Source organism: Ictidomys tridecemlineatus, chromosome 8 (assembly GCF_052094955.1).
Source record: "Ictidomys tridecemlineatus isolate mIctTri1 chromosome 8, mIctTri1.hap1, whole genome shotgun sequence".
NCBI lineage: Eukaryota > Metazoa > Chordata > Mammalia > Rodentia > Sciuridae > Ictidomys > Ictidomys tridecemlineatus.
In genome coordinates, this window is record NC_135484.1 from 18971029 (window position 1) to 18984355 (window position 13327).

The window sequence follows — 13327 nt, forward strand, 5'->3', positions numbered from 1 at the left end:
AGACATTTAATGAGATAATCATTTACATACAGACCTCAAGTTTATGGAGACACATCTCATACATGGAGGTGAATTTGAACCTAAATTCTATGCAGATTAGCATGTTCAGAAATTTTGAATCATTGATAAATTTGTGAACACATTCTTCAAAAATTGTGATGTTACAACATCAGTTAGCTTATGTACTTAAAATATATTCACATAAGCGAAGAAGGCTCAGAAAACAGAAAGCAAAGTGAAAACTTGACAGATCTGTTGCCACAAAAGCATTTCAGTACGCCATTTAAGAGTTCCCAGTAGCCCATGATTTTGGGTCTCCTTGGGTATTGGTAAAGCATTGTCATACAGCTCCTGTAGAATTCTTAAACCAACATTTTGTGTATCTACATGCCACATGACATCTTTCTGGATCTGCATTCTATTTGAGTCTTGGTTCAGCAGCTGAAGATGACACATGATGTCATGTCAACACTTTGACCATGTTGTGCACACATAGGAAGGCATGGGCTCTACGTGTCGATCCACATCAGATCCTTTTCATTTTTAATTTGAATTAAACATTAAATTAAACAGGTAAAAATATATCTCACTTTTCCTAGCCCAAAGCAGATTAGACTCAAAAAATCAGGGGAGATGCAGAAGCACTGTGGAGGAGAGACCCCTGTGTGCTGCAGTGTTTACTGGGGGGGAAAAAAAACCATGAAAGATTAACTCACCTTTTCCAACTCCAACTTGTGATGAAGTATTACCCTGTGAAATGAAAGGAACATATTAAGAAATGATTTTTAGTGCAACAAAACACTACAGCTATGCGAAGCATCAAAGCTCTTAAGATTTTTTAACATTTCTAGAAAACTGAACTAAAACTTATACAACAGATAGTTGATTTTTAATCTTAAAATTCAAAAGGTGTGAATGCAATTAAGTCATCAGCTGAAGATTTAAGCTTCTGATATTAAACAGAATATATGAATTTATAAAATGATAAAACCTTATATAATAAAAGTTAAAACAATAATACCACTTGTCATGAGGTAACTTCCATAAATACAGAGAAACTGAGAGTATGAGTGTCAATTAGTGTACAGAACCCAGAAAGGCTGGTCTCATTTACAAAAATGGTTCCTGAATATTTTAATAGAGAAATCATGTTGAATTCATATGTACAACTCTGTTTTATTTGGAACACAACTAACATAAATGTAGAAAAATGAAATGATGTAAATTTTTCTAGACTGACTATGGGTGGTATATAATAGTTTGGATGATATAAAGTGATTGGAAGAAATACAAGAGTAGAAATAACAAAATACTGAGTGCTAGTTTGAAGCACTTCTGTCTTTAGGACCCCAGAAACAATTAGCAGGTATTTGAAGAGGAGAGAATGAGAAATGAGCTAGAAACATGGAAATGGATTGATTTGACTGTATAAGGAGCTCCACTTCTCTCTAATCCCTTCTGCCTAAACCAGACACTGGAAAGTTCCTCATGGAGAAATGAGAAATCTCTAGGTCTGAATTCACAGAAGTGTGGAAAGCAGGAGAGCTTAGTGTACAGAAACCAGAAGGTTTAAATGAAAGTTCACAAGCTGAGTGTTGAGACTTCAAGTTCCTCTGTGCTGCTTGGCCTTGGGCTTTAACATGGATAGACATATATCCCTGTGGTTCCCCTCAGATGAAGATCAGGGGACTCTCAATTGAAGAAACTGATCCAGCAGCAAAAAAAAAAAAAAAAAAAAAAAAAGCAAACAAACAAAAAAAACATAGGGATTTTGACATTTGGAGCCAGCCTCTCCTCCAATTCAATCTTGCTCATCCCTAATTCGCCTAGGTTAAAGCCACCAGTTGACAAGCTGAGCTGTGCCACATTCTGCTTCCAATCAAAAGATCTTAGCATCTTAAATTCCTTATGTATTCATGTGCAATAAAATATCCTGAGTTGAGTCAAGGTTTTTTACAAAAAAAAAAAAAGAGTCAAGAGTTTGAATGAGGAGATTCATAAAAACCATAGGGAGCATCATAGCACAGCTAGGGTTACAGTTTTGCTCCTCTAAATACTTTCCTTTGGAAAACAAGCCCGGAGGGTTCTCCTCAGTTTGGCATGCTTAGTTCTAGAGGATGAGTACATGCACAAAGAGTAACTACAGGGAACGGAAAGCTTAAAAAGTGGATCCTGAGAAGATGACACTCAAGCAATTTTAACAAATATATTTCTTTTAAACATCAAGGTCTACCTTGGAACAAACACTTCAGTGACAAAAGATCTGGTCTGGTCTACTGACGGATACAGTTTGCTAGAGAAGTAATTCAATAAGGCTTGTGAATGGAAATGCAGTCCCCAAGACACATTCTGTTTAAGGGGCAATAAATACAGATGAGTCAAGAACAATAACAGCAATAGGGGGCATTTAAAAAATAATGATATCAGAGATATCATAAAGAGAGGAGGATATTCATCTATCAAATAAGAAACTTTTACAGAAAGTAATAAAAAATAGAGTTCGGCAAAATTGAAAATAGGATAATGAAGCAAATTCAATAGAAAGGTTATATCTAACAGGTTATATATGTAAAGGTTATATTTAAAGTGAATACAAAAGATGAAGAGACAAACTATAAAACTTTGAGAAAAATCCAGAGGGAAATCCCCGGATCTTGGTGACCCTGAAGTAGCAATAGCAAAAATGAATGTCAAAACAAAAGCAAAACAAAATGTTCATCAAAGGATGCAATCCACATAGTAAAATGTAACCTACAGAGTGAGAAAAAGTACTCGCAAATCATGTATATGATAAGTATCACAAAAAGAACTTAAGAAATTTTCCAAAGAATAACAGCAACAATGAAACCCCCAAACAACCTTATCAAAAAATAGATAAAGGTGCTAGGCGCATGCCTGTAATCCCAGGGATTCAGGGGCGGAGGCAGGAAGACTGCAAGCTTGAGGCCAGCAACTTAACAAAAGCCTGTCTCAAAATAAAAAACAGAAAAAGAGCTGGAGATGGAGCTCCGTTTGTGAAGGTCCCCTGCGTTCAATCTCTTGTGCTCCCCCACAAAAAATAGGCAAAGGACTTGAATACTCATTTCTCCAAAGAAGATATACAAATGGCAAATAGCCCATGAAAAGATTTTCAAACTCATTACTCATCAGGGAAATGCAGATTAAAACCAAAATGAAACATCAACTCACCCCAAGGAGGATAGTTACCATGGAAAACAAAACAAAATAAAATAAAACCCACAGGAAATAACAAGAGTCGCCAAAAATGTGGAGAAACTGGAACACTTGAGACCTGCTGAAAGAACTGAAAGTAGAGTCTCAAAGGAAGGTGTATGTGACCATGTTATGGAGGCCTGGTCCATGACAGCCCAAAGGTGGAAGCCCCCCAAAAGTCTTTTGAGGGATGAATGCATATTTCGAATGTGGTGTATGAGTAATGGTCAATTTGAATTGTCAACTTGATTGGATTAGGAGATGCCCATGATTAGAGAATTATGGATGTGTGGATGAGAGTGTGTCTAGGAATGATTGGCATGTGGGATCGCCAGCTGAAATGGAGACCCTCCCTAAGTGTGGGCAGCACAGCCCAATAGGATGATGGCTTAGATGGAATAAAAGTTGGGAGAACAAGGAGGAAGCACCAAATTCAAGCTTGATTCTTCTTGAACTGGTTCTTGATTGCTGCTGCAACTGTCTGAGCATATCCGATTATCACTTCTTCACTCTTCCAAAGAGGACTCTGACAGTGATTCACCAGAAGTCTTTGGTCTCAGACTAGGGTATCACCATTGATCCCTCCTGTCCTGAGGCTTCAGCCTCTTGGGCTACTGGTTCTTCCAGCTCTCCACCTGAAGACAGCCAATGAGGACTATCCAGCCTTTGGTCATGTAAACCAAACTAATAAGTCCCCTTTTTATAATTATACTTCCTGCTGATTCTGTTCCTCAAGAGAACCCTGACTAAAACAGTATGCATATAATGGAATATTATTCAGCCTTTGAAGGAAAATAAACTCTAACACCAATCACAAATGTGACATGATATTAGAGGAAATAAGCCAGTCACAAAAATGCAAATACTTCATGATTCCCCCTTATATGTGGTACATAAAGCAGGAAAGTGAATAGAGACAGAAAGCAGAGTGGCAGTTTTCAAGGATCTGGGAGAAGAGAAAAGGAGGTTGTTGCTTAGAGATAAAGTTTAAGCCTTTAAAAATGAAAAGAGTTTTGCATATTGGTTATACAGCAATGTGAATATCTTCAATGCTACTGAACTGTACATTTGAAAAAGTTAAGATGACAAATGTTATGGGTATTTTAGCACAACTAAACATTTTTATTATGAATCTAAAGTAAAGGCAAATAGATGAAAAAGAAAGGGAAAAAATTCAAACACATTAGTGGGTAAATTGAGAGGCTGTGAGTATAATAGAAAATCAAGAAAGCACAGAAAATAAGAAGGAATTCTCAAGGAAACAATGTAAGAAAATTCTTCAGAACTGAAAAGCATAACTTCCCAAGGACCTCACAGAACACCCAAAAGAGATTCATGCCAAAAGAGATCCAGACCCAGGACAATCATTGTGAAATTATACTGTGCCAAGAAAGAAAAGATGATCCTGAAACTTTCTAGAGGTGGCGCAGCAAGTGGCACACACATGAAGAATCAGAATGTCACCTGTATCGTCAAGAGCAATGAGTAAAAGTAGAAGACAGGTACTAACACGGCCTTCAGAATTATGAAGAAAATGACATCCAAACTGGAATTTCATATCCTGCCCAAATATCAACCAGGTGGGAAGGTAGAATATAGGTACCTTCAAGCATACAAGTGCTCATAATATTACTTCTCTTACTTCTTATTGTAGGAGGTATTGGAAGATGTACTGCACCAAAATTAGGGTACAAACTAAAAAAGAAGACATGGTCTTCCCAAATAAACCCATCAGAGGGAGACAGAAGGAAGTCTCAAGAGGACAGTTGCCAGTCATTAGTTTTGTATGAAAAGAAGAGTTCAGAGGAATCCAGGAGATGATGTGTCCAAGATAAAAACTGACGTTTATACAATAGCAGATGTGTTTTGTGGATTATAGTGATTAGAGGAATTTTATATTTTTTAGAGCATGGGAATAAGCTTAAGGGGTTTAATGTGCCACACAGTGACTGTGTAGTTAATAATAATGTATCAGATTATTAAGCATTGCTAAGAGAGTAGAATTTAAGTGTTCCCACAGCAAAACATATGTTAAGTATGTTGGTTACCTCAATTCAGCCATTCAGTAATATATACATATTTCAAAATATCATGTTGTACATGATAAATGTGCTATTTTGTCAATTAGAAATAGATTAAAAAGAAAAAGACAATAAGAAGAGTGAAAAGATTAGACAAAAACCTGGATAAAACATACCACAACACATATAATTTGTAAAGGGTAACTGTTTCTATTGCACCAAGAGCATCTATGAATTGGTAAAGAAAAACACCAAATCAACAAAATCATGGTATTTGCAGAAAAATGGGTGGCATTGAAGAAGATAATGCTAAGTGAAGTTAGCCAATCCCAAAAAAACAAATGCTGAATGTTTTCTTTGATACTGGGGTAGGGAGGGAGAGCATGGGAGGATTAGATGAATTCTAGATAAGGAAGAGGGGTGGGAGGGAAAAGGAGGGGCCAGGGGATTAGCAAGGGCAGTGGAATGTGATAGACATCATTCTACAAAATACATGTATGAAGACTTGAGTTGGGTGTCAACATACTTTATATACAAACAAAGATATGAAAAATCGTGGTAAATATGTGTATTAAGAATTGTAATGCAAAAAACCCCACAAAGTACATGTATAAAAGCATGAATTGGTGTGAACATACTTTATATACAGAGATATCAAAAATTGTGCCCTTTATGTGTAATAAGAATTCTAATGCATTCCACTGCTGTCATGTATTTTAAAAACATAAAATCAATAAAAGATATAAAAAAAGAAAAACATCGAATCAAGAGAAAAGACAAAGTAGGGAAAAGACAAAAGCAAGTACTTCACAGAATCACACACAGAAATGGCAGTCAACATACAGGAAGATGTCAGCCACATTATCAGTTAAGTAGAAATTTAAAAGAAAATAATCTACTTTTCCTTACCAATCTGCTTAACAAAAATTGAAAATAGAATTTGCCATCCTCTCTGTGAGGCTGTAAGAAAATATTCATGCATGCTGGCGTGAATGCAGAATAATACCAAGCCTAGGAAGGATATGACAATAACCAAAATAAAATCTTATGAAATCTTATTTATTGATCAAACCATGTACTTCATCCATAGGAGCATTATTTATGGTAAGAAAAGGTAGGAAAGGACCCAAGAGTGCATTTATAGAGGTTGGTAGAATAAAAACTATGGTTCATTCGCACAAGAAATAAAGATATTTCTCAGGTATAGATTAAAATTATCATATTTAATTTTTTAAAAAATTTGGATAAAGAGAAGTTGTGGAATATTGTGTTTGTATGTGTGCATTTCTTTCCTTTCTTTTCCCTTTTTTTATCATGAAACTGGGATAGAAGCCTGGGTGATTTACTACCAAGCTATATTCTCAGTTTTGTTTGTTTTTTCTTTTTTCTTTTTTTCTTTTTCTTTTTCTTTTTTTCTTTTTCTTTTTCTTTTTTTTTTTTTGATACAGAGTCTTGCTATGTTTACAAGGCTGTCCTTGAACTTGCAATCTTCCTGCCTCAGCCTCCCAAGTAGCTGGGATTACAAACATGCACCACTGCACCTAGTTAATTTCTTTGCATTTACGTAAAGAAATTCTAAAAGTTTCCTATGGAAGATTTAAGATGGAGAGATACATAGATAGAAGCAATGAATACACTATTTTCATTTTGGAAAATGTGAATATATTACCTATTTTACACATAAAACATCCCTTTACACCAAGTAGATTGACAAATATCATACAGTACTGAATGATGGGCAGTGTGCAGAACAAAGAAAACTCTCATTTAGTGCTGATAGAATCGGTATTTCTACACTCGTACTGGAAAATTCCTCGGCATTTCATTATAAGATTCAGCAAGTGAATGTTCCATGATCAATTGATTATATTCCAGATTCATGTCATAGTTATCTGGAATGATTCCCAAAGGCTCATGTGTTAAAGGCTTGGTCCCCCAATGCAGCAGAAATCAGAGGTAGGAATATTGGGAAGTAATTGGATCGTGTGGGCTCTGATCTCCTCCATAGATAAATCCACTGATGAGTTCATAATTGAATGGACTATGGGAGGTGGTGGAAACTGCAGGAGGTGGGGCCTATTTGGAGGAAGTAAGCCACTTGGGTGTGTTCTGGAAATACATATACACACACCCCACGGCAAAATTAGAAAAGTATAGATTTGATTAATACCAGTGTCTGAATGACAGATAGGAAATACCCCAGAGGAGACACACAGGGACTGATCAATATTCCATTTTCTCACCTAAGTCAGAGATAAATAAGAAATTTATTTTAATAGAATTCTTTATGCAGTTTAATGCCTAATACACATTCTTTATATGCATACTATGTTTCACAATTAATAAAAAAATATCATACATGATGACTGTGAATGTAACTAAAGGTTAGGCCAAATACCTGGGAAATCATTCCTGTTATTTGATTCAATTCTGGCTGGCTGTGACTTATAGTTTCATCATTTTCCATGAGAGAAGGTAAACCAGATCCTGGAGTTACCCCTTTCTTAATAACAGATTGTACGTAATGCCTAATGGGGAAAAAACAAAACTTCCATAACTTTAATCTCAAGATTTAAGTGACTATGGTTTTTCAACAAGAGAAAGTTTGGATATTCTTCATTTTGTTGTTCTCCCATTTTTACAACCTGGAATTTTTTAAAGCTCCATGTTAAACCATGACCTTTCTTTGATACTACTGAAGAAATATTCAAAATCAGTCAATGTATCAGTATATAAGTTCTCTAGAACACTATTTATATTAAAGTTATGGTAACCATCTGGATGTTGATGATCAAAACAGAAATCAGATATTTAGAATTGCTCTAATTAATTATGAGGGTAATGTTCATGAAACAGGGCCCAGAGGCATAAGTTTAATTACAAATGCTGAGCACTAAAGTTCATAACTGTGATATTTATGGTATTTTTAGTAATTCCTTTTGAATAATTGATATTTCCCCAAATCACTATTGCCAGAGCTAAAATTTTACAGGCACAGTAAAAACACATGTGTCATATTATGTATATTTAGACATGTTCAAAAAATAATAAACTTTGACAGGTACAGAAGTTATAAACTATAAATTATATTCCCAGCATGTCTGGCAAAACTAAACTACAAGCTCAAGTTTTACTTGTTGACTTGTTACCTGGAACTAAACTTCTCTGGTTTACACAGATCGGCCACTAGAGTGCAGCACAAGCATATTTAAGAGACTCCTATTTTTCCATAGGCCAGAATGGGCAAACCTGGCCTGTTGCTACAGATACAGCCTCCTTCCAAGGAAAGCAAGTTGTTACAGGGGCCACTTTCAAGGGCTTCCCAAGAAAGGGCTTGCTCTTATGTTGCTCTGGGAACTCTGATTGTAAAGCAAGGCAGGACTAAGGACACTGCCTTTCATATAGGATGTGATGCTGTTCACATTTTTGCACTGGAGTCTGCCAGATAGCAAGGACATGCAGATGAATTCATCAGAGATCCAAGCAGGGAGTAGATTAGTTGAATCCAATCAAGCCATGAAGTCACCTGTTTCAGGTATTAGAATTTCCATCCACCTTAATCACATAATAAAGCTGAATGGAAGTAAAAGAAAATCAGGTAAGGGAACTGGGTTAGGAAATCAACTCATTTATGGTTCCCGAGGGCCCAGAGATTCTTCAAAGCTGGGTATAATATGAATTGTGAGAAAATTTTTCCTGCTGGTTTGCAGCTGCAGTTCTGATAGCTAGCTAGTCTCTGATTAGCACTCACACCCAGTCAGCTGAAAGATAACCCAAAATCTACTCGGACAACAAAATCATACTCTTAGTAGAGGGGAGAGCTAATTTCAGGTGTTAACTTGACTGGATTAAGGAATGCCTCTCTAACTGGTTACTCATGGTGTGTCTGTGAAGGTGTCTGGGAGGAGACTGGCAGGTGCATCAGTGGGCTGAATGGGAATGATCAGCCTTCAGTGTGGGCTGCACCACCCATCAGCTGTGGGCCTTGATAGAACAGAACAGCATAAAAAAGGAAATTCATTCCTTATCTCCTGGAACTGGGACACCCTCTTTTCACATCCTTGGAGATCAGATCTCCATGTTCTCTGGCCTTTGGATTCCAGGACTTGCACCAGCACTTCCTCAGCCTCTGACCTCAGATGCAGTGTTACAACACTGGCTTCCAGGGCTCTGAGGCCTTTGGACTTGGATAGCCACACTGTGGCCTCCTTGGTTCTTTAGTTTACAGATAACCTGGGGGACTTCTCAGTTTCCACAAATGTGTGACCCTACTCCCCCAACAAATCCCCTCACACCTATCTATCACCTGTCTGTCATCTCTCTACCCATCCCATTGATTCTGTCTCTCAGGAGAGTCCTGACAATACAGTGAGTAAATTTTAATTAACTTTTAATAAAATTAATTAGAAAAATTGTGAAGCATAAACATTTTTTATATTGTTTAAAAAAAATCCATGTGTATGCTAGAGATTGATGGTTTGCATCTCCCCAAATTCAAATGTTAAAGCCTAATTTTCAGTAATGGTATTTTGAGGTGGAGATTTGGGAGGCCATCAAGTTATGAGAGTGGAGTCTTCATGAGTTGATTAGTGGCCTTTCAAAAAAGACCATAGAAAGGTATATTTTGGCCCTTCCACTACATGAGATTGCAGAGAAAAAAATGTCATCCATGATACAGGAAGCACCACATCAGACACCAGCTCTACTGGCACATAATCTTGGACTTCCAGCCTCCAGAACTGTGAGAAATAAATTTCTGTTGCTCATAAGTTACCCAATCTAAGATATTTGTGTTATAGCAGCAGAAACAAACTAAGACACTGTATGTGGTATTTTGTAATAAATAAACGTATTTAGCATGGTACATAATCTAATAAGTTAGGCTTTTAAATGTATGGCTTAGTATTTAATTTTAGCTATATGATTAAGTTAAAAGTCAAATGAAAATTTTGGTTTAAACATTAATGATCTATAGGAAAAATTAAGTGTCTATGAATACTTCAGTTTGGTTATATGACTTTTTTGTGATGATTTAAATACTTGCCAAGATTTTTTTTTTCCTACAAGTTTTGGGTTTTAAAGTCCTCAAAAAGAAAATTATATATACATATATACATATGTGTGTGTGTGTACACACACACACATATATATATGTAAGTTTTAAATAAAATTTAAAATGTTTAAATAAATTTAATGTATTTAAAATGTTCATAGAAATTGATTTACTTATAACAAAAGTTTGAGTAAAACTAGATTTACAAATTTGTAATAGTAACAGATTTTTAAAACCAATGAAGAATTTTTTTTCTGTTTATTAACCTCTCCCTCATGGCTTCTCACTACTAACTGCTAATATTTGTCTACCCATACTGTGTAGGAGTCCCTACCCATGCACCTTAGCATTCAATCATAAATTCATAAAACTCATAGAACCTTGAAGGTAAAAGTTGTAATGAGCATTTCTAGTATTCTAAAATTATAAATAGAAGCTATAGAAATGTAAATTAACTGGGTATGATGCAAAGTGTCCCTAAAAGTAGTCTGTTAGTATAACTAACAGACTCTTTTCCCTTCTCAATTTATAATCCCACCATGGGTTATAGTATAGCCAAGAAGAGCCTAATGTTCCATCTGATGGCATTAGATGTGTGTCCATTATATCTTAAGATATTAGCTGGCCAACCATTTTTATTAAAGAGTGGAAAATACATTTTTTAAAGTGCCCACATAATATACACTTGCTGAAAAACTTCAACATTTCACGGTTGTATCATCACCATTCAGAGGAAGGGATTGAGTGTCAGCAGCACCCCAAAAGCTCTCCTAGAGTACCTTCCAGGTAGGGTGAATATTCCATATCACAACTGCCACCACCACTTCTAATACTTGTGTCATTCTGGAAATTTTTCTTTTCTTAATGCATATTAAAAGAATAATTGCAAACAAGCCTATAATTTTACACCAGATTTCTTTGGTCTATTTTTTTTTCTTTCAAGATTCATTCTCTGCTGCTTTGTGTAGCAGTGTTGCTTTCATTTTATGTCTGTATATCATTGCACTAGGCTTATCCATGGATTGATTATGATGTGTCTAGTTGTGGTGTTCATTGTATTTTTATTGCTTGGTGTTTTCAGGAATTACTGAATCTTGACTTTAATTTTATACTTCTGGGGTTCTTTTGACCACTCTTATTATTTCCAAATATTCATCCTTTATTTCTGAGGGTACACTCTGTACTTCTTGATATGTACTAAACATTGCACTGTTCGTTTTCAACTTGTCGTGTGTGTCTTTTGCTGTACTTGTTATATTCTCTCATCACCACCCCCACCATTTTCTCCATGCTTCAGTCTGAGTATTATCTCTGACCTATTTTCCATTTTGCTAATTCTCTTTCAGGCTGCATATAGCTTGCTATTTAACATACCTATTGAGTTCCTAATTTGGCTTATTATATTTTGGGGGTCTAGAGCTTTTATTTTTAAAAAAATAATTTTACATATATTTTATATTTTTGCAGTCCTGTTGAGGGATAATTGAAGTATGATTAGATTAACAAACTCACATATTGTTCACAACAAATAAGCCTTCTTTTCACATAAACTATAGTTTCCTTGCTAGTAAATCACTATGCACTTCAACACTATTTTGACATTTCTGATAGAAAGGCTCACCCAGCCTTTCTCATGTTTTATGCCAGCCTGTTCAAAGTAGGCCATATTTTACTCAATTTAAAATTTATCTTAAAATGAGTATAGATTACTATAAAGAGAAAGCACAAGCATTCTTCTCCTATAATCACTTATTGATACAACTTTAGTATGTTTGTCATCAAAGCATAATTTTCTATGAAATAAAATTTACTGAAAAGATTGAAATACTTTATTACATTTGAATAATTAAATTCAATTGACCTTTCTGTTAGGATGAAGAAAATTTTATATAGCTGTATTATATAAATAAGCCAGCTTTTCTTTATTTTAATCAATAAATAGAAATACAGGTAGAGTTAATAAAAAAACTAAAACTAATAGCATTATAAAATAGCAAAAATAGCATTATAATAAAATGCTACAACTATGGGCAAGTTCCCGTATACAATTATATAATTATTAAATGTTCATTTAAAATATTTGACTATTGAGAAATTTCAATGTTGTTGATTTAACCAACAGAGTTAGGGGTTTTTTTTTTTTAAAGGGATTTAGCTTTTAAGTTTACATAATATTAAGTAACAAACTCATATATTACATGTGCCTTATGGCTACTATATTAGATGGAACATAATAAAATATCTTTATTTATAAGTTTATGTCTCAAAATATTTTCTATTCAATTAATATCTATGGAGTGCCTGTTATAACTGTGTTAAGTATCAAGGTGTTACAGTGTAGACGCAAAGCTCCAAGGCCGATCCTTGAGGTCTTCATTATCAATATATATAAACCAATGTTAAATAATTCTAAAAATCTGGTAATATTTCTCATTGCACCTAGAACATTAGACAAATTGGGAAGAGGCAAGGCTACTAGAAGCAGACAATATTAAGTATAATAAACAACTCATTCATAGTGTGGAATTAAAACTTCAACTAAACTAACAAAAGAAATAAAACCCAGAAAGGGCCAGTTGTTTGGGGTCATTGAGTGTTAGAGTAATTAATTGTATTTTCTCAAGACCTTGAGGTTCGTTTGACATAATAAGACATAGTATAGTAGTAATGCTGAATGTGATTGTCAAGGAAATAAGAAAGACTTTGAATATGCTCTATTAAGAAACAAAGAATTTAAAACTTTCATTATATGTGCATTACAAGAAGCTACTAAAGCACAATTTTTTTTGACCACATTAATGACAGTGATGATAAAATTGCATTTCATTTATACTATACTGCAGCATCAGTTAAGACTGATTACATCCCAAGTTTCAGAAGCTTTATTCATTGCAGCTTTAATAGGAAAAGAAATTCCGTGGGCTTTTAGGACTGAAAAGTACAGTGGGAATGAAAGCTAATGTACACAATATTCAGTTACATACCAAGAAACCCAATAACATAAAGGAAATGGAGTAGGCATAAAACTGTTGCCGAATAT

At 35.0% G+C, this 13327-nt stretch overlaps 1 protein-coding gene across 1 annotated transcript in view; it reads right to left on the reverse strand.

The window, feature by feature from the left end:
* The window catches only part of Adgb (androglobin), a 172141-nt gene that overhangs the window by 92893 nt on the left and 65921 nt on the right, over window positions 1-13327 (reverse strand). Inside the window, exons 13-14 of the mRNA XM_078018948.1 lie at window positions 7633-7762; window positions 717-750 (exon numbers count right to left, since the gene is read on the reverse strand). Coding sequence (XP_077875074.1) covers window positions 717-750; window positions 7633-7762 — 164 coding nt within the window. The remainder of the gene's footprint in view (window positions 1-716; window positions 751-7632; window positions 7763-13327) is intronic.